Raw genomic sequence first — 22,107 nt, 5'->3', positions numbered from 1 at the left:
ATAAAGAACGTAAATCGATTATCATAATTTCTCATGTTACATCATCATTCTTTTTTTGTTTTCAGAGAGGGAATTTGTACCTTTCTTTATAAAAGTTAAACTGATTTATCGAGAATTAATGAAGTTTACATTTAAACTGAAAAGAATTTCTTATGATTGTGTTGTAATGCTATGCTTATCCATTATTGCCACTAAATCGTACTGTTTGGTAACAATATATATGTGTTAATAGCATCATGAGCTCAATAATGGAGTTACAAATCTCTCATTTACTAAATTTTTCTAAAATTCTAAAATATTCTGGTTATTTGAGACTTTTCGGTTAGATGAATGCTGGATAGTTGGGCTTTCGCTGTATTTGCGATGTAGCTTAGATTCTCTATGAGCATTATCCTTTGACACTGGTTTTGTTTCAGCAACTAAAATTTTGTCATCTGATGTTTAAAGTATAATTTTTGAAATATTTTTTCCTTGTTTCTTCTTATTATTAGCCACAGACATAATTCATGTAAAGTTACAAAAAAAAAAAAAAAAAAAGGGTTTGTCATTAAATGGTTACATTTCATAAATAGTCAGTAAATTTATTGAAATTTCATAATTATTTATAGCTTTAATTTAAATAATTTAAAATATTTTAATTAAATTTAGTTCATGTAAGATAATTAAAATGAGTAACATTATTTTACAAAGATTTCTTAAATATATTAAAATTTATTCAATTATTACTGTAATTTATTAATTTATTAAATAATTATTTTTTCTTAAAGTTCATGTTTGTTATAACTTGAGAGAACTTTATGTAATTAATTTTTTTTTTATTAATCTTGCTGTGTTCTTGTATGCTAGTGGATGGTCTTTCTTTTTGTGAGAAATACGGACATTCTGTTGACTTTTCCTTAGCTGATGCTCTTTGGGTTTGTGGTATCATGTTTTCTAATTGGTAAGATATTAGACATATTTTTATTATATTGAGTTTAAATAAAGTTATCCTGTGTTCTTTAAATTTCTGGTACTAAATTATATGTTTTTGTGTTTATTTTTTGTTATGTAGTCAACTGGTTTTTTAGGGTATGTAGTCAACTGGTTTTTCTGGGATCAAACTTGGGTTACACTCCTGGTATTCAGCTGTCTTAACTTCTCAGACACTGATGGGGGACCTGTTTTTTTGAAAAGATTTTTATTCTTTAAAAGTCCTTAGTTTGCGTCACAGCTGCCAAAGAATCCCTAATTTTACTCATCTGACCTTTCTATCTCTTTTATATGATTGTAATTTTTTAGGATGGTTTTAACTGTTTTGATGAAAACAGATTCAAATCATGTAGTATGGTCAGATCACTAATTAGCATTGTTATTGAGGGTACCGGCAGCAGGTAGCACTTCTGACTCCATATAAATGATTAGTACAATTGTGAGGTTTAAATTAGCTTTAGGATTATCACCTAACCTTCACAGGCACAAAGAATTGATTCCAGATACTTCAGAAATCCCTTTTACATCAGGTACATTTTCTTCCCAAATCCATTCATTTAATTTTTCATGAGAAGATTCACTATTACTGCTTGATAAGCACCTTGTACGTCTTGGAATAACTTCACTATCATTATCACTTTGTAGTTTGATATTCATTCAGCATTTTCATTTTGAAATTCCCCTTTATCGCTTAAAATATCATTATAAAATTCTTCATTAGATTCAAGATCACTAGTTTCGTTAAACTGTCGTTATCAGTTTGATAAAATATATTTTCTATTTCTGTCATTGTGTGGTTGTGTATCCCAAACAAGGTTCACCAAACTACTGAAATTATTTGTTCTGTTTCAGCAGATACACATTACTGTTAAATTGTAGGGTTTATATTTATTTTAACTAACATTTATTTTAAGCTATCTTTCCTGTCAAACCTTACTTTCCCCTGGAATTGCCAATGCCAGAGTATGTAAATTTTAGTAGAACGCGCAAAGTATTCAAATTTTCAGCGGAAGTATTTTTGAGTTAAATGGAAAACGAGTTTGTAGGTGTGCTTTCTTGATTCACGAGCGTGAAGGTTGCTAGGTAGAAATTTAAGAACCGCGCGTTTCGGCCTGTGTGCTTGCTTCGGCAGTTAGTTGAATCTTTCAACTTTTTATTCAGCAAGTTTGCTGAAATCAAAGCTGTATCTTAGAACGCGGTTAAGTTAGTTACGTTTAGAGAGCCTCGTAGGTAGTGGACTTGTTATTATTCATTTTTAGTTGTACTTTCTTATTTTTATTTAACCGCCGGGTCGGCGTAGTTTGTGAGCGTCAAGTGAACGCATCTGTAACTTCTAAAGTGGAATAAAAAGGGAGTTAAACCCTTCTTAAGAGTTTGTGTACTTTCCAGTTCGTAGCAGTCACTACTATTGTTGCGGGCAAGTTGGGGCCACGCAACACCACATTGGCGCCCGAACACTTTTCGAACTGAAATGGCCGAAAACTGGATGGAAGCTCCTGGACAAGTCCAACAACAAGAAATGGCGAGCCAATTGGAAGGATTTGGATACCTGGTCCAGATGATGAGAGCATCAATCAAGCCAAACGTCAATTTCGACGGAAAAAATTCGGTGGCGATATTCTTAGAAGGTCTCGAAAATCATTTCCAGCTCTATCCTGTGCCTGAAAGACAAAATGTTGCCATTGCCACATCTGCACTAAGAGGACAGGCCTCACTATGGTGGAAGAATATAGGTAAATTTTTATTAGGGGAATTCGGAGGCCAAACATATACCTTTGAAAATTTCAAAAAATCATTATTAAAGGCCTTCATAGTGAAAGACCGAGCAAAGCTAGAAGCCGAACTATATAGTTTTTATCAACGGAATATAGAAGAGTTGACGGACTTTATTCTGTGAAAAATTAAACTGACGGATATGCTGTATGGGAAGAAACCCGATGCGGAGATTATTGAAATAATCTTACCAAGATTGCTACCTGCTGTTCAAGATTACTTCGAAATTCGAAACCCAAGCACATTGTAGGAATTCTTCGAGTTGGCGGTCAAGTTCGAAAATCGCAGAATAGCGGAAAAAGCTAAAAGGGCATCATATTCTCAAAGTCTCCAAAGGCAATCCTCAAATGAACAGACCAGAAACACAAATTGCTCTTATGTGGGAAAGAGCTATCTAGCTAACTCATCGAAACTCGAAGGTCAAGGCCCAAAAAGGAAATTTGAAAACAACCGTCTGCGTACCCAGAAGGCAGAAGTTGAAAGGAAAGCTTTAAACGAGTAGAGGGGCCTGTAAAAGCAAGAATCCAAACCCCGGAATTTTCAAAAAAACTCTCAAGAAGATACCTAAATACGGTCGTCGTAAAGAACTCACAATTACCGATTATACAAGTCCTGGTGGCGATGTACCAGTAGAAGCCCTCATCGATACAGGGGCAGAAGGTAATTTTATGAGTGATACTTTTTTAAGAAGAATTTTAATAGGTTACGATTATTTAAAAATAAAAACACAGAAATCATAGCAGCGCAAGGACAAACTTGTCAGTGTATTGGCAAATTATCATTACAAATACAGGTTAAAAATGAAAGCCTTAAAGTATTAATTTTTGTGGTAAAAAATTTGCAAAGTCCACTTATTTTAGGTATGGAGTTTTTAAAAGCCGCGAAGGCCAAACTGAATTTTCAGGAAAATTCAATTATGCTGGAAATGGACCGGAGGGTGGTGGAGCCAGTAGAACAACCGCAAGTCGACCTTAGCCATTTGAATGAAGCCAAGCCATCCAGCAAGTGGTGAGTACTTTTTCGAAACGGCCTGGTAACTGTCAAATTGTTACGCATTATATACAGTTAACTGCCGACAAACCCTGTAGGACTAAACCTTACCGGTATGATAAGCAGAAAGAGCAAATCATTGAAAAACACATTCAGGAAATGTTAAAGAACAAAATAATAACGCCCATAAATAGTGAGTATGCGAGTCCAGTCGTACTATGTAGGAAAAAGAACGAGTTTCCTCCTTTGGATAAAAGGGCTTGGAGGTTTGCTATCGATTACAGAAAGCTTAATAGTGTTACTAAGTTCCCAGTTTACCCTTTGCCAGTTATAGAGGAAATTATTAGAAAGATTAAGTCTACGAGATACATGACTACTTTGGACTTAACGTCTGGCTACTATCAAATAGCTATGAGACCCGAAGACATACATAAAACCGCGTTTATAACAAAATCGGGCACTTATGCATTTTTACGCATGCCCTTTGGGTTGTGTGGGGCCCCGTCAACATTCCAGAGAGAACATTGGACATTGTTCTAAAGCCTGTCCTAGGTAAATCGACTTTAATCTATCTAGATGATATAATTATAACGAGTAGTACGTTGGAACAACATATTAAAGACTTAGAAGAAGTTTCTAAATTATTAAAAGAGGCCGGTCTTACAATTAATGCATCAAAATGCAAGTTTGCAACTAAAGAACTTAAATATCTGGGTTATAAAACTTCGCAAAAGGGTATAGAAACTCAGGATTCAAAAATAAAAGCCATCAAGAATTTCCCACCTCCCAACACCGCAAAGAAACTTTCTTCTTTCCTTGGGTTATGTTCTTATTATCAGTCGTTCATAAAAGATTTTGCGAATATTGTTGAACCCTTGTTAGTAATTAAAAGAAAGAAAAGTAAATTCATGTGGACAGCAGAAGCAAATACTGTATTTGAAAGGTTAAAAGAAGCGCTCATCAATGCCCCTGTTTTGAAATTCCCGGAAGGGGACGAAAACCTGGAAATTGCAGCAGATACGTCGGACTATGCTGTAGGTGCTGTTCTCAAGCAAAATGGCCATCCTTTGGCATTTTTTTATTAAAACTTTGAACTCTACGCAAAGGAATTATACAGCTACAGAGAGAGAAACAGCCGTATTAATGGCTGTATACAAATTTCGGGTTTATTTTGGCAAAGCGCCAGTAACAGTCTTTTCGGATCATGCGGCTGTTGGTAGACTTTACTCGGGGAAAAACCTAACGCCCAGGTTAATAAGATGGGCTTTAAAACTTCAAGAGTATAACCTCATAATTAAATATAAACCGGGTAAGGAAAACAATGTAGCTGACGCACTATCTCGTATAAAACTGGACGATGAAGGCAATGAACTCAAATGCGCTGTGTTCACTTCAAAAATTTTAGATTCTAGAGAAACAATTATTGCTGAATTGAAAGCTGATCCTGAATTTGGAAGTATCTATGCGTATTTGAAAGACCCCGAAAGCTTTGAACACACAGATATCGATTCAATAAGAAATAGAGCAGAAAACTATGAAATAATAGATAATTTATTATTTTATACGAAAACAACAAACAAAAATTTCGAATACAAACCAGTCATCCCAGCCTCACTTCGATTAAGCATTTTGAAGGAATTACACAACGCGAAAACAGCGGGTCATTTAGGGGTCAGAAAGATTTTAAAAAGGGTACGCGAGGCGGTATATTTCCCGCAATTATACAAAATAGTAACTGCGTATGTCAGGTCCTGCAATCAATGTCAGTTAATAAATGATATTAATTACAGCCCGGCCGGGTACTTAAATAGCATTTGCGCTACATTTTCGAATGAAATTTTAGGCATAGATCTTCTTGGCCCTTTCCCCCAGAGTGAGTTAAATAAAAATTGTTTTCTTTTAGTAATTGTAGATCATTTTTCAAAATGGACAGAAATTGTTCCACTTAAACGCGCGTCAGCCAAAACAGTCGCAGATGCATTCTTACACAGATACATTTTAAAATACGGTGCACCGATAAAAGTCATTAGCGATAACGGTAAACAATTCGTTAGCCAAATATTTGAAAACATTTGAACTGGACTTGGCATATGCCATATCAAAATGGTTCTGTATAGACCACAGGCAAACACAGCAGAAAGAGTTAATAAAAATATTGAAAAAATAATTCGAAGTTATGTTAGCACACATCACAAGCACTGGGAGGGCTACATAAATGAGTTAGCTTATGCTTTAAGAACAGCAAATCACGATACTACGGGGAAAACTCCAGCAGAATTATTTTTAGGACGGAAGTTAATTACGCCACTAGATAAATTATTTTTTGTGCAACAAAGAGAGCAAGAATTTAAATAAAAAGATGTACAAAAACTCGTTGATCAGGCAGTTAAAAGTTCGGATATGGCAAGAAATAGACAGAAATTGTACTATGATAGAAAACGCCGTGAAGCAGATTTTAAAGTTTGGCATAAAGTGTTGAAGCGGAAATTTTCTTTATCAAGTGCCCCAGACAATTTTACTGCAAAGTTGGCTCCAAAATTTGAAGGCGCCTATGTAATTCAGGAAATCAAGGGAGTCGTATTGTACCTTAAGAACGAGAGAGGGGAAATCTGTAAAGCAAGTCCTGACCAGGTGAAAAAATATTATAATCAAAATGATTTTGAAATCCTTAAAAGTTTCTTGCAGTACTCAAGCGCAAAAGAAGTGGAAGGTCCAGAAGTAACTTCAACCGCTCAGGAACCTAGCCCTTCTACAAGTCATGCTACGGTCCCGAAAAGAAGAAGGGAAAATGTTCAGACTCCAGCATTTAAGAAATACAAGAAAGCAACGCCGCCGTGTAAAGAATCTTTGGTAAAGAGGAAAAGACCAGTTACAATGCACCGCAGTAGAAATTCTGCGTCGAGGAAACCACTTCCAGGGTCAGATAGTCAGGAGCAAACAAGGCCGCCGTTCACGAGAACAAAAAGACAGCAGGAGGAACGAAAAGACCACCACCAACAGAAGAAATTCAAGCACGATTCCAGACCGGAGGCCGTCAAGATCAGCCGTCCAGGGGCAAAACGGAAAAGACAGGAACCCGACGACTACCACTCCAAGAGGCCGGCATACAGAGGGCGAAAAAGAAAAATCACCATGGACGAAACTCGAAGAAGACAAAGGAGACGACTGACTTCTATGACCTCCATAACGTGGGAGCAGTTCTGCCGGAAGAGGATGTCGGAGTTCCAATCATCGAAAACTCAAAGATAAGTTAAAATCTTCTATACATTTTTTTCTTTTGTTCTGAAATCTTATGCGTAAATACGAAGTTCTATGTTTTGACGGAAGTCAATTTGTCTCGATTGAGACTTAGTTTTGTTTTACTTTATTTAGCTAAGGCAAAAGTATTATTTTCTTTAAGTATAAAATCTAAGAACAAGCAGTTCCTGTTGGTCGAAAGACTAATTCTGTTATGTTAAAGCCAAAATTTGGCCAAAAGTAAAATAACTTCGTATTCTTGTATTAATGAGAAATTTAGTTTCAGTGCCGCCAGCTTGGCGAAGAATGCGTGAAGTAAAACTTTATTTTTATCTTATTCATTTTATGGTAAAGTGTAAAAAATCATATGTATTAGAATTTTGTAAATATACGTAAATACTTGAAAGTTATGTAAAAGTAGAATTTAGTCTAGAAGCATAAAATTTTAGACGCTAAAAGTAAATACTCAAAAGAAATGAATTCAAATTTAAGTATTAAACTGTAGATAAAATCATGCTTTAGAGCGAAAGCCTGCATGTCTAAAGATGAATGAGGGGAAATTAGAATGAATATGTTTTGTAGGGTTCTCCACCTACACTTGAATTTTAAGAATGTTAAACATAGCTCATCGAGTTTTAGTATGTTGATTAAGGTGTGTCTATTTGGTCGTTGAATTCTAACAAATCATTGTGGGTTAGGGGAAGTGTTGTAATACTAAAACATGAATATTCCTGTTTGACACCACACGTGGTGGAGAACCAATTAAGGAAAATAAAACGATCAAAAACAAAAACTTTATCCAGTGTTAAGAAAGTTTAAATTATAATGTATTTAGAAGATACTGATACTTATTCCTTCCAGATCCTGGAAGGAAGAGAACAGATTGATTGCTGAAGTCCAGGAAAGGTTGCTGTAAGAAGAGATAGTAAAATGATTATCTACAGAAATTTATTCTAATTTGTGAGGAAACAGTTTGGTTTATGTAAACGAGGCTCTTGAATTTTAGTTCAGAATGTGGAAACTTTTCAACAGGTCGTTTCTAGCACCTGCTTCCAAGTTTACAAATTCTGGCAGCGGCAAATGTAGAGTTTATATTTATTTTAACAAACATTTATTTTAAGTTTAAGCTATCTTTCCTGTCAAGCCTTACTTTCCCCTGGAATTGCCAATGCCAGAGTATGTAAATTTTAGTAGAACGCTCAAAGTATTAAAATTTTCAGTGGAAGTATTTTTGAGTTAAATAGATTGAAAACGAGTTTGTAGGTGTGCTTTCTTGATTCACGAGCGTGAAGGTTGCTAGGTAGAAATTTAAGAACCGCGCGGGTCAGCCTGTGTGCTTGCTTTGGCAGTTAGTTGAATCTTTCAACTTTTTATTCAGAAAGTTTGCTGAAATCTCAGCTGTATCTTAGAACGCGGTTAAGTTAGTCACGTTCAGAGAGCCTCGTAGGTAGTGACTTGTTATTATTCATTTTTAATTGTACTTTCTTATTTTTATTTAACTGCCGGGTCGGCGTAGTTTGTGAGCGTCAAGTGAACGCATCTGTAACTTCTAAAGTGGAATAAAAAGGGAGTTAAACCCTTCTTAAGAGTTTGTGTACTTTCCAGTTCATAGCAGTCACTACTATTGTTGCGGGCAAGTTGGGGCCACGCAACACCACAAAATAAATCAGACTGAGCTAGCTAAATCTCATCTCAGTTTCAATGGCGTATCAGAATGTTATGTGCGTCTCTGCCCAAGCAAATGCATGATATACTGATATGCCAAGTGTAGCCAAAGGGTTAAATATGCTCCAAGTGAAAAAAAAAAAAATTCAAATAAATGTACCTAAAGGGTTAATTTTTTTATATGAAATAACTTGTTTAGATATTGAATGACCTTGCCAATTTATCATTTATCACATGCTGTAGTGGTTAGGAGAGCATACTGCGTTGTCAGAGGGCCCGTGTTTGAATCCTGGAGAAGGCACAGATGTTAATAAATGCATAGTGTCCGGGAGGCATGGTGGCACTCTAAATATATGGCGATCTGAAAGTGCTCTCGAGAGGTTGGTGATAGGTGAAGAGGGACCTGTCTCCTCCTCTCAGTGTGCTTTCCATGAAAATTGGGGACGCAACTGAGCAAATTCTTACTGTCATATGTATGTTGCTTAAGGCTCTTGCCAATGACAGGTGCAGTCTTGCTCTCCTTGCCACAGTGAATGTTGAGGGCTGGTTCTGGTGTTACTCTCAGACAAGTGAGAGAAGTCACACATTTTTAATTTCAGTAATAGCTTTTGCTTTAATTCCATCATTCCCTCCCTCCATATCTACGAACAAAAATTTTAACATTTGTTATATGGTTTTACTATATCTGGTAATTATATGTAAGTCAAGTATTTGGCAAGAAATCATTCTCATTTGATGTAATCTGTATTTTTATTGTTTACTATACATAACTGTCAATATATAGTTAATTCTGTCAAGAAGTTTTATTTCATTTGTTATTTGTAGCATACATAACTACAGAGATTTGAAATTTTATTTAAGTGGTAGTCTAAGTAGATACCTTGCTGCACATTCTCAGCTCTGAAACTGTCAATTCTTTTTGCACTAGTTTAATTATTAAAATTTCTTGTAAATAAGCATTTTATTTATGCAGTATAAATGATTTATACTTTTTTACAAATTAGATGCTTGTAAATTTTTGAAAGGTTATTAAGATAAAATCACACAAAATTTAGAAACAAAATTATAGGAAATTATTTATAGATCATAGTAAATTTGATGTAGCAGACCACAGGGCTTATGTATATTGTTATATGTATAAAAGATAAAAAATTTGTAAATCAAAATTATGATTAAAACTAACAATAACCTCTTAATTCCTCCTCTCTATTCTAAAAATAGTAATGTGTTTGTCTGAACTGTGTCACTTCTAGATCACTCCATATGATATGATTTCCATAACATTGATGCCATAGCTAATTCGGAACTTGAACCGAAATTTTTTCTTAATAATTTCGTAATGGTCATTTTTACTTCAACCTCTGCTCTCCCTAAGATGGTGTATTGCTGTTCTCTTCCTATTGGATGTACATAAAAATTGTAAATGTTAATGAATAGACATGATTAGAGTGTTTAGTGAATTGTGCCTACAAATGTCAATTGAAATAAAGATGAATATTTAATTTACCTCGGATGTCAACTAAAATAAAGATGAATATGGAATCAGTCTCGGCTGCATTTTCCTATTCATTACATCACCATTTCAGCATTGTATGCAGTGAAAATTCTTGCTGTTCATTACATATTCAACATTCTACGTTCTATGCTATCAGTATTTCTACATCATCATTACATCTATCAGGGTTCGTAGCGGTCCTTACAAGTGCTTATAGGTCCTTATATTTGAAAATAAAATATAAAGGCCCTTATAGGTGCTTACTTTTTCTTTAAAACCTTTATTTTTTTGTTTTTAGTGCTTATTTTTTGCTTTTAGTGCTTTTTTTTAATCCTTTTTTTTTAATGAACGCACATTTTTTTCCCGTACCAAAGCCGAAACTAAATAAACAACTTTTCTTCCTTATATGCAACGTCAGATGGTGAATCATACTCCCGGAAATTGCTTTCCACCCTTTCTCTGCATTACCGTAACCTATGGTGCGCGCGAGAGTACAGACAGGTGCACGTCGTTCTATTGGTTGCGAAAATTGTAGAAAATTCCGGTACATTCGGCATTCTTTTCCTCCCACCCAAATACTACACACTATTTCTATCAAGTTTGAATTTCTATCAAGATCTTAATAATTTGCATTCTCGTTCCGCGTAGTCAGTTCATATTCATGTTTATTATGATCGTTATGCTTATATTATGAGTATATGCATGAATATTTATAATAATATAGTTGCAGTAACTGCTGAAGTATAGATAAACTTCCAAAAATGGGCGTGTTTTTACACAGATTAGCTTTCTAGGGAATAATATTCGGAATGCTTAAATAAAAGAAAAGTAATCGAATAGGCAAAATAATTTCTCTCTCTTTTTTTTTTTTGCCAATACATTATACAGTACGGAAGTTGGGAGGTTCTCCCCTTTCTGCGCAAAATCTCTAATATTGAAGCAGCGGATTTTTTTTTTTTTTTTTTTTGTGTCACTCTCCAATCTGGATTGAATAGGACTAAATGTTTTTGCGGTTTACCCAACCTAAGTGAAGATTAGATCAGTTCCGGAAATTTAACGCAGTCAGTTGAAAATTAGAATCAGAAACACCCCAGATTAGTAAGTCTCTTTCTTTTCCTTTATTTGGTTCTTTATTCTCCGAATACCGGCAGCTGTTGATTTCGATTGCGTAATATCACATGTACGTATTGCGCCGCACGTATTGCGCAATAACGTTTGCGGTATTTTGCAGAGATAATTAATTTTGATGTTCAGTCGGAGTATGAACACTTAAAAGAGTTTTACTGTGCTTTCTAAGCCGAATAGTTCATCTGGTCTATTTTTATATGATGCATATATCGAAATGTCAAAATCATTTATTTAGCTGAGAAATCTAAAGAACGGCTGCAATCTCCCCCACTCCTCTTTTTCGAGTAACTATCCGGAATATTCGGCAATTTCCGAGTATGCAGGTTAGTTAAGCTTTTACTGTTAAAGGAGACTGCATGAAGCAATTTCCCATCTTCTGATTTCAGAAGTGTGCCTCTTTTTTACTTAAATTACTTTGCTTGGAATGTATGTTAAGGGAAAACTGTTATGCAATGAAAATTTAGAAAATGTTCAGAATTTTGATTTAAGTTAAATTATTTAAATATTAATATGAGTGGAAAAATAAATTATATGTATTATTAGGTGCCATACAAATACAATTAATATGGCTTATTATTATTTATTTTCTATATTTTGAACTGAAATTTCATCATTAAATCTTGTAATATAGTTTAGTTCTGCATAGTTTTCCCCCCCTCTCATTGTAAACTAATTCTGTAAATTGAACTGTCATTTAAAATTAAAAAAAAAAAAGTTAATTGTTTTCCATGGTTGAGGTAATGCTCATTTTCTTAATAAATATGGCATTGCTCATATTTTAAATTACAAGTGTAATTTTTCTTTTAAGGTTTTGCAGTTGTGTATAATGTAATTAGACAGGTGCTTATATTTTTCCTTAAAATGTGCTTGAAAAGTGCTTATAGGTGCTTATTTTTTTAACTAAAATGTGGCTACGAACCCTGTCTATTTCTTCATTACACACGCATATATATATTCTGTTTTAGTAGTTTGGATCAATAACTCTTGATGTAAAAATCTTTTAAATTTAAAATAGGAAACAAAATTTATGAATTAAATGTTTTGTTGTATGTATATAATTAAAATTATTTTTATACTTTATATTTCATTAAGCAAGTTCAGTTTGGCTCATAAAAGGATACTGCTTTTTACTGCAAATGATAATCCACATGAGGGAAATCCACAGCTGCAAATTCAAGCACAGACAAAGGCCAGAGATTTACATGAGAGTGACATAGATATTGATTTAATGCATATTCATAAACCAAATTCCAGTTTTGACTGTTCAAAATTTTACAAGGTATAGTAATTTTGATTCTTAAAAAATATTTTTGTGCATTGTTCATTTATGAAAAATTACTATTATTAGTGATTAATGAATGCCATTTTTTCTTTTTCATAAAAGGAAGAGTTGAGTTCTAAAGCTGTTTAAATTAAATATTTTCCTGTCAAGCTTAAACCTTTAAAATGTAGATCTGTATAAGGTGTTTTGAAAAGATCTCAAGATTAAATATCTTTTGGAAAATTAATGACTGAAACATTTTAAGAAATAAATCCTACCCAAAGAAATTAATCAAATATTATAGACTTTTAGCAGTTTTGGTGATATCTTAATAAAAATATATGAAGCTTCAATTTTTATGTATAACCCTGGTTAAAAAAAAGAAAAGAGAGGGGAAAAGGAAAACATTATTTCATATTTGGATGAATCACAGAAGAGAGAGAAAATTCTCTCAATTTATCAGAATAATGTGAAAGATCATCAGTTCAAATCTTGGAGATCTTGTACAAATGCATTGCTAAAATTTACAATGTGTATGAAGTTGAATGCTGCTTTTTAAAATATGCATTTTATGTTAGAAAAACATAAGAGCATTAATTCTGCGTGTAAAATTGTTAAAATTCAAAATTTTGTATCAAAGTGTTCCTATATGATGCCACGTTTGTACTTTTCCACATAGTTTCATCAAATAAAATTGACTTTAATCAATATTTTGAGTTTTTAGGGCCAATTTTGCATGATACAAAAGCCAGTTCCCTGCTGGAAATGTTTAGTAAGATAAGGAATATTTTACAAATTAGAACTTTACTTGAAAAAAACTTTTATAAAGTCTTAAATTTTATATGGGTTTTTTCCAAATATTCAATGTAATACGGCTCAACATTTCCATAGTCATACTTTATTTGACTCGTTACGTAAACTGAAAAACCATGAACCAACTGTTGAAAGGACCAACTGTTGAAAGGTTATGGTAATTATTTATGCTTGAGTCATGTAATCTTTTTTAAAAGATAATGATTTTTGATATAAACATTCTAGCAACTTCATGAAATGTATTGAAATATAAATTTTTTCGAAAAGATTTTATCCACAGAATTTTATAGAATTTGTGTTTAAGAAAGCACTGACGGGATTTATTGTTGGCTTATAGCTAACTCATAAACATACTTAAGAATTGCATAAATTAAGATTAAAATATTTCTAGGTTAATGAATATTTTATGTAATTATTAAATTAATTAAAATTAAATTAAAATGATTCTAAAGTAATAAAACTGCATTGAGTATTGAAAATTGTTTGGTAACATTTAAAAACTTATGAATTCAAAAATGTTAAAAACTAGAAAATAAACAAGTAAATAAAAAGAATTACATTTAAGGAGAAAAATTCAAATTTGAATTATTTCTAGCTTATTTATCAACTGATCTGTCAAGGTAAGTCAAAATGAGATAAAAAAATCCCAGATATTGAAATTAAATATTGTGATTAGTTTTTGTCATACAGGAATGATATTCATGTTATTATATTTCTTGTTTATTTATTTATTTTATATATATATAACAAGATTTTCGTAGATATAACTGTAGGGACCAAGAGGGCTTATGAAAAGTTAGATTTCATAAATTCTTCACAGAATTGATTTTTTTATGTTTAAAAATCCCCAAGCTTGAATATTTGCATCATTTTAAACATTTTGTAGTAGAAGTGTATGCTTATGACCAACAGTTGTAAAAAGCCTCATAAGGACTTTTAGGGGCATGATGTATAATAAACGTGTGTTTGCTGAATAATGCATTGATTGCTATCCAGTTTTCGCTAGTTTTTCATCTATGCCATTTCATAGATGATCATATTTCAACATGATTGATTGATTTGTATAGATGTAGAATTTTTTTACTAGCTGTGCTAATATAAATTTGTGTTTTCTAATTTTTACTTACAAATTACAAAAAAATTACTTCTTTGAAAGATCCTAAGTAAAGATATACTTTTCTTATTAACTAGATATGCTTTTTGTATTTGTCAGGATATAGTGATGATACCTGACGATGAAGTTTATCAGATGCCTAATGCAGCTGAGAGATTTGATGATCTTTTAACAAGGTAAATGTTTGTGTAATGCTTCAATTTATAAAGTGTTGTTTATCTAGTTATTTTCCTTTCTTTCTCGGCGAGCGGTAAAGTCGCTGAACACTGGTAGTTCAGTCCGAGGTTCGAATCCCGCGAACGGGCTGGCTGATTGGGTGTTTTCGTGGTTTTCCCCATGTGTAACGTGTATACGAGCCAGTTTCCCTTAGAAAGTCCTCCACGAAGGCATCCCTCGTCTTAGGCAGATAGCCCTAGTGTGCTTTGCCATAATTAAATACACAAACCTTTCTTCCCATTTTCAGTATAGTTTTGATGCTTTGAGAATGCAATTCTTTATGGTTAAATTATCACCCTTATTCAATATAGCTTCACATGTAAGACAATTCTTCCCTTAGAGGGTTTTAGGTAAATTGCATATAAAGTGGTCTTGCATATTTGAGCCTAACTTTCAAGTAGCCTAAGAAAAAGTATAATGGTCTTAATCATACTAGGAAGTAAAACAAAGTAAATAAATTTTGTTTTAATGCGGAAGTTAAGGGACAGGAGATAAAGTATTTTAAGATTTATCTAAGTATGTTTTTTAATTATTAGGCTGCACATGTAAGATGGGTATTTTTTTTAACCAGAAAGGCATTTTAAGAAATAAGACATTGTTTTATGTTTAGCCCCTTATGGTATTTCAAGAGTAGAGTTTAATACATTTTGAAACTTTCGAATTTCAATGGTAACTTTCCAACTTAATTATTTTTACAATACATTTTAATTAGAGGATCTTAAATTGAGAAAAAATTTTTCTCTGTTATTGAATCTTTATTGGAAAATGATTTTTCAAAATGTCTTTGAGAATTACTAATGGATATTTAATATTATGTAAAATTTTTGTCTTCCATTGTAATTATCTTTTGGAAATTTTTTAATCAAATTTTCTCCACCCCTGTTCTGAAGAATATTTCTGAGATTTATGCAAGAAGACAAAGAAAATCTTTGAAGATTGTTAGAAAACTGGCAAGCAGTTCTCACTGTAGCAGTCATGCATTCATTATACAGTGAATTTAAGTCAGTTCTTTTGAAAATAGCCAAAAGTTTCAAGATGTTGAAAAGTAACCTTTTATGCCTTTAGAAGCATATCTACTTTGAAGTAATGTAGATGGCTGAAATTGTTTCTATTTCATTCTTGCATATTTTCATTACATATTCTTAGAAATTTTTTGATATGTATTATATGTATTTTATGTGTTCATGAAATATGGAACTTGAATATATGGAATTCATTTTCAAGTTTAAAAGCTCCTTTACTTTTGACACATGTAATTGATCTCTTTCTGGAGACTATTATTCATAATTGAAAAAATCCTTTCTAGTAAAGCTTATTAATTACATAGGCATTCATTCATTTAAAAATCTGTACACAACCCCAAATATAGTCATGAATCTTGACTGTCTGGGCCAACTTTGGATGCTTGTTAACCCTAGTTAAAAATGTGAATTTTGCAACTGAAATCTTAAGTAAATGACACATGTGCCTGCAAAAGAATGTCCTAAATAAGGTATGTGTAAGTGCTTGAAAAAGAATAGAAGCTGCTGTTTAGAAAGTAATTGTTCTCAAATAGGAATTTTACCTAGAAATTTTATTTATCTACTGTTCTAAATTTCTGAAATTTATTGAAATTTAAGACATTATAATAAATAGTAATAACAGAGATAAACTATTTGGGAAAAAATAATTTTGATTCAGTCAATAAATTTTTTCTTTATTGTTCATTATTTCATCAGTACTGGAAAAGATTCTTTAATAGATAGTTTTTGAAATTCTTTTTTAAGTTTTTGAGTTATCAAAATAATCTTAAAAAATGTGATATTATGTTAAATAGGCTACCTTTAGGTTTTTAAAATAAAATGCAGTATAGTTTTCTGAATTTTTAACTTTTTCAATTATAAGCTTATATAAAAAAATGAAGTTTAAAAAATATTATAGAATTTTATCGAAACTTTTTATAAAATGTTTCGATAAAATTTTATGAATTTATTTTGAAATTCATATCATTCTTGAATTTTGGTATTTTTATTAAATGGGATATGAATCGTGTTCATAAAAATAGGTTTATTACCATTTCACTTTTAAAGAAATATTGAAAATATGTTTTATCTAAAGCATTTACCTTTCGTTGCAGAGTTCGATGCAAAGACCACAGAAAGAGGCCTTTGGGAAAGTTGCAGTTTACCATAGGTGAAGGCATCAAAATAGCATTTAAAATGTACAAACTTGTTGTTCCTACTTCTAAACCAGCTACAGTTAAATTAGCAAAAGAAACTAATCAAGAACTCATAACTGTTAGCAGTACATATTTAAGTGTATGTGTTTTCATTGTGGTTAATTATATTTCTGTAACATTTAATGTAAATTCTTTTTCTATATATACAGTATTAATTTTACGAAATCCACCATTTATTTAGTTATTTTATTTGTATTTTATAATTTTAAAAATTATCTTTTAATTTTTAATATATCAGTATCACTCTTGCATGATAAGAAAGTTGCAGAAATCCACGCATTGCATGGCAAAACGGTTTCATTTTAGCACGTTAATGAATATGTGTAAACCCTCTTATAACACTTATAGTATGTATGCACATACTTTGATGACACAGTTTTTACTCTAAACATTTACAAAATTAAGTTATGTACTATGACATTGTGTGCAGTATACAATAACAACACAAATATAAAATAAATTCTGGGAATACCCTCATTCCCTCACATTCAGATTCTTTTGAAATTGAGTTGTGCCCATTATTTACTTAATGGGTATGTGTTATTAATTAGTTTTGTTGTTTTTAGGAGTAATTATTTCAAAATTATGTTTCAGTTCCAAGCTGTATATGAAAATAACTTTGAAAAGGAAATTTATTACTTTTGAGATGAAAATACAAAATTTGAATTCTTTATTAAAAAGAGAAAAAACATCAGACATTGCAAAGCATCTAAATTTAAATAAGGGAGAACCATTAAAAAATAGTTCAGTGGGAAGTAAATGTGTGAATAGTGATATATAGGTATCCATCCTTATTATAACATGGTTTCGCTCTTGCATGATAGGAAAGTTGTAGAAATCCACCCATTGTCATTTTAGCACGTTAATGAATATAGGTAAACACTCTTATAACACTTTATGTATGCACATACTTTGATGACTTTTACTCTGAACATTTACAAAATTAAGTTATGTACTATGTGTTTAGTTTTTTAAAAATTTAGAACACATTCCTCTGTTTTGTACTGGTTCTTAGTTTCATATAACGTGGTTTCACACAACATAGTATTTTTAGGGACCTATCTATTGTGATATAGAAAAGATACATGTGTTTATTTTAAAATAGTGTCCATTTCAATTTTGAGAAAATTTCATCTCCTCATGAGCTATTTTTTTATCAGAAATAACTGAAAGAAAAATTTTTTAATACTATGTTTTACATATGAGTTATTTTTAATTTGTTAATCTTTTGCATAACGTTTTGATTTTAGTTCATCTACTTTTATCTTTAGGATACAGGAGAACTTCTTTTACCTTCTGATATTAAAAAGTACCAAGAATATGCTGGAAAGAAAATTTATGTGGCTGATTATGAAGCTAAACAGATAAGAAATTTTGGTGAACCTGGTTAGTATTAAATATCTTAAAATTGTTATCAGATTCATTGATCAAAATTACAAGCATGGATAGAACACTAAATCACTTTTTAATTTTGAAATTCCAGCTGATTAACATAGCAACACGTTACCTGGATAAAGGAAATAGAGTCATTAAAAAAAAAAAAAAAAGGTGAATGCTGTGTCATTCCATGTGCTTAAAAAAGGAGATTTTAATTTATATTAACAAACTAATGGTCTTTAGTGTAATTATTTAATAAAATTAAAATGCTATTTTTCAGAAAGATGGTTTATTACTATTATTTTTTAAAAAACATAGTTTGATTTTAAGTTCACATTTTGATTAACAATGTATATCCCAACGGACATTTTTTGCATATTTTATTACTTATGGCTATTGATTTACCTGGAAAATCCATTATTGAAATCTGGAAAAGGAATTTATGCAAAATGTCAACTTCAGCATTTCATGTTATTTTTAAAATGATTTCTGTGTAGTATTTACTGTTTGGTTACTTTCTCCAAAGAGGTTATTTACTTTTACTCAAGTTACCTCAAGTTATTAGTCCAAAAGGGCAATTTGTCCATAAGGGATATTAATTTAGTTTTGGCATTTTGCATTGATTCGCTATAAATGGCATATCACTTTTAAAATTCCCACCAAATATAAGAGCTCTGTATTATATTTAAAGAAATTAAATAATGAAGAATCTGTATAAATGTATATATCTTACTTGCGTTGTGATAAAAACGGTACCCAGAGCCATCAAATTTTGAATAATGTATGACCCCATTCGATATGGGCATCTGGAAGCTGGAGTTTGTTTTATTATCTATTTCATATTTTGTAAAGCATGTATAAGTTTTCGATTATGCAGCTCGACAATTTCAAAGCAAGTAATGGCAACACTGTATGGAGGGGGAATGGTTACTCTCCATTTGAAGTAGTCAAATGTTAAATTCAGGTTTATTCAGTGTATCTTCAAGTGCAGTATCACTCGTTGGCTCCATAACTAAGGATCTACAAAGATGCTTTTATTAATTTTAGGTTATTAATTTTGGAGAACTTCGTGTTTTAGAATGAAAATTCTCTCATTATCTTTGCATTCTTCTCTCATTTTCTTCATTTGTCATTTTTCTCATTCTCATTTTTTCAGGTCAGATTACAAAGAAAGTTACCTTCACAAAGATTTTCATTAAATTCAATTTAATCTGGAGGGATGCTTTCTGAGGACTCAAAACTTTCAATTCCATAGCTGCTAATCCTGGTAAAACTGGGAGACTGTGGGTTTTTCATCACATCTCTCTATCTATTAGAAAATCATGAAATCTTCTAATTTTTAATTTGTTATCTTTACGAGAGAAAATATATTCCAGTAATAATTAAGCTTAAATTGTCCAGATTACATTCTCCCACCCTTAGTATATTTTTTCTTATTAAATTTTATTTTATTTGAACTGTATTAATTTACTCTAAACAGTTATCCAACTTTTTATGAAGATTCAGCTAGTATTTATCAGCTAATATTTCTATTTAATTATATTTTACAACAATATTTGATACATTACCAAATTTTTCTACACAATAATAGTTACATTAATTATTAATTTTATTTTCATTGTATTTAAGAGTACTTTGATAAATAAAAGGTCTGCTTCTCTTTTCAGGTTTTTCTGAATGTAAAATTGTAAGGAAAGTACAAAATAAAATTAGCCAAAGAACATAAAATTTAGAATATTTAATTAAATATTAATATATTCTATATCAGAATCATATGGCGGATAATTCCATAGCCTGAATCGGATTTGGAAATCTTGAAATAAAGTTGCCATGCAGTGTGAAGATCTCACAGAAACTCCCAACTTTCAAAAGAGAATCTCTCCAGGTTTTCATATCATAGTTGACATCTATGCAGTTTCTTTAGGTCTCTATCTTTAGGTCTGTGTGTCTGTTTCACTCAAAAAATGGAGCAGTTCAACCTTAGTTTGATTCCCGACGAATAGGTTGCATGGGTATTTTTATGGTTTTCCCCATGTGTAACAAGGATATGATTCTTCCCTTAGACATATAGCTCTCGCATGTTTTGCCATAGCGAAATAAACCAAAAAAAAAAAAAAAAAAAAAAAAAAAAAAAAAAAATGTAGCTATCTTCTATAGCTGTGTTGGCCCAATTCAGGCTTAAGAAGAGTGAATTGTTACCGGATGTTATAACATCCACGGAAATGAAACTGACAGGTTGATGATAAAATGGCAATTCATTCAATATCTATGCAGCATACAACTATATATAGAAGAAATTTAATATAAATTTATATTTATTATAATAGTTAATACAATTTTGTCAGCATTTCATTTAAAATATGAGTATAATTCAACTGAACTTATTTAACGTATGTGTTACCACTAAAGTGGACAAATAATCACTTTAGCTAATTAGTTTTCAATTTTTTTTTTTTTTTTTTTTGCTATATTTCAATTTAATGATCTTTAAAAAATATCTAAAACATCAAAATTTTTATTGTTTGACATTTTTTTTTTTATTAGCATATGGTAGTACAGTCAAAAGTCTTTAATCCGGACTCGTCGGGACTTCGGCGATTCCGGATTGTCGATTTTTCCGGATTATAGATCATCAGTTTAAATCTGGTAAGATGGCATGAAGAAATTATAAAATTAAAAATATGAAACCGTAATTTATAAAATAATGAGCAATTATGATCTAAAGGGTATCAAAATTTACCAAAAAAAAAAAAAGCTTAATATTTGTTTGTTTACTTTATTAAACATTTCTTTCAACGCGCGCATGCGTAAAGCATATATTACGCATAGCTGAAATTAGAAAATTGCAACCAGAAAACTATTTGATTTGTATTCGTGATATTTATAATGAGGAGGAATTTGATTTAAATCATATCAAAGACGGAGTACATTGATATGAAATACTACACTTAGTAAGGAATTATAAGCCGAATAAAATAAAAACATCTGCCCTGAAGATAAGGATAGTGCTGACAGATCAACTTCCAGTTCATTGCGCGTCGCGACGTCCCCCCCCCCAACGCGCAGAGCAGCGTTAAATTAATAAACAGATTTCAGAATGGTTAGATAAACAAAGGATATGCCTTTATCCATTTTTTGCAGCAATTCCACTTTTTGTTTGATGGACATCAAAACATACTTTCGTTTTGTAGATCCTTTGGGAGCTCCAGCATTGGAAATTCTATTTGACATAATCGAAAGTTCAAGCTTACTTTTATAAAATTGCTCTTACAGTCTGCAAAAAATAATAAGCCGGATCCAATTCAAAGATTAAGGAACAACGCAATCATCAACATTAACTGAAATAGATAATTAGATAATTTTAGCTTATACCGTCCGTTATACGTTAACCACTTCCCTCGTTCGGGTACTTGAAAAGGGGCCTTCCCTGTTTTGCCCGAGCGCCGCTCGTGCGACTGATTTTTTTCCTCTATTGCAATGATTTGCCCGAATTTTATGCTTGATTAGTTTGCAATGCTTCTAACAGATGGCTCTAGTAGTCCAGTAAAGGTCTGATTGCAAATCCGGTTTCTAGTTTATCTTTTATTGTTTTTCTTTTACGCGGAAAAGTTGCGAATTTTGTTTTGACTCAATCTGCTTACTTCGCTGCAAATTCTATTTCTTTTGAAGCTGAAAAGTAGAAGAATGAGTGATAATGAACATCTCATAACAGATGATAACTCTTACAGTGGATCAGACAGTGAATCTGAAATTTCTATAAATGATTCCGGAAGTAATGAAAGTTCGTTTTCGGACTTTTCAAGTGATGAGGAAACGGAAAGTTCGGATGACCTAACTCAAGTTCGAAACTT

General features: G+C 31.8%; 1 protein-coding gene across 3 annotated transcripts in view; it reads left to right on the top strand.

Annotated features, from left to right (window-relative positions):
- Positions 1 to 22,107, top strand: part of Irbp (Inverted repeat-binding protein) — a 61,830-nt gene that overhangs the window by 16,625 nt on the left and 23,098 nt on the right. For all 3 annotated transcript variants that reach the window (XM_035348902.2, XM_035348901.2, XM_085814507.1), the window contains 5 exons: positions 847 to 940; positions 12,350 to 12,536; positions 14,545 to 14,621; positions 16,778 to 16,958; positions 18,151 to 18,265. In XM_035348902.2, the coding sequence (XP_035204793.1) occupies positions 847 to 940; positions 12,350 to 12,536; positions 14,545 to 14,621; positions 16,778 to 16,958; positions 18,151 to 18,265 (654 nt within the window). The remainder of the gene's footprint in view (positions 1 to 846; positions 941 to 12,349; positions 12,537 to 14,544; positions 14,622 to 16,777; positions 16,959 to 18,150; positions 18,266 to 22,107) is intronic.

This window comes from Stegodyphus dumicola, chromosome 4 (assembly GCF_044657685.1).
Source record: "Stegodyphus dumicola isolate Sdum_Otavi_A_Nest chromosome 4, ASM4465768v1".
NCBI classification, from domain to species: domain Eukaryota; kingdom Metazoa; phylum Arthropoda; class Arachnida; order Araneae; family Eresidae; genus Stegodyphus; species Stegodyphus dumicola.
This window is presented reverse-complemented; position numbering and strand designations above follow the sequence as displayed.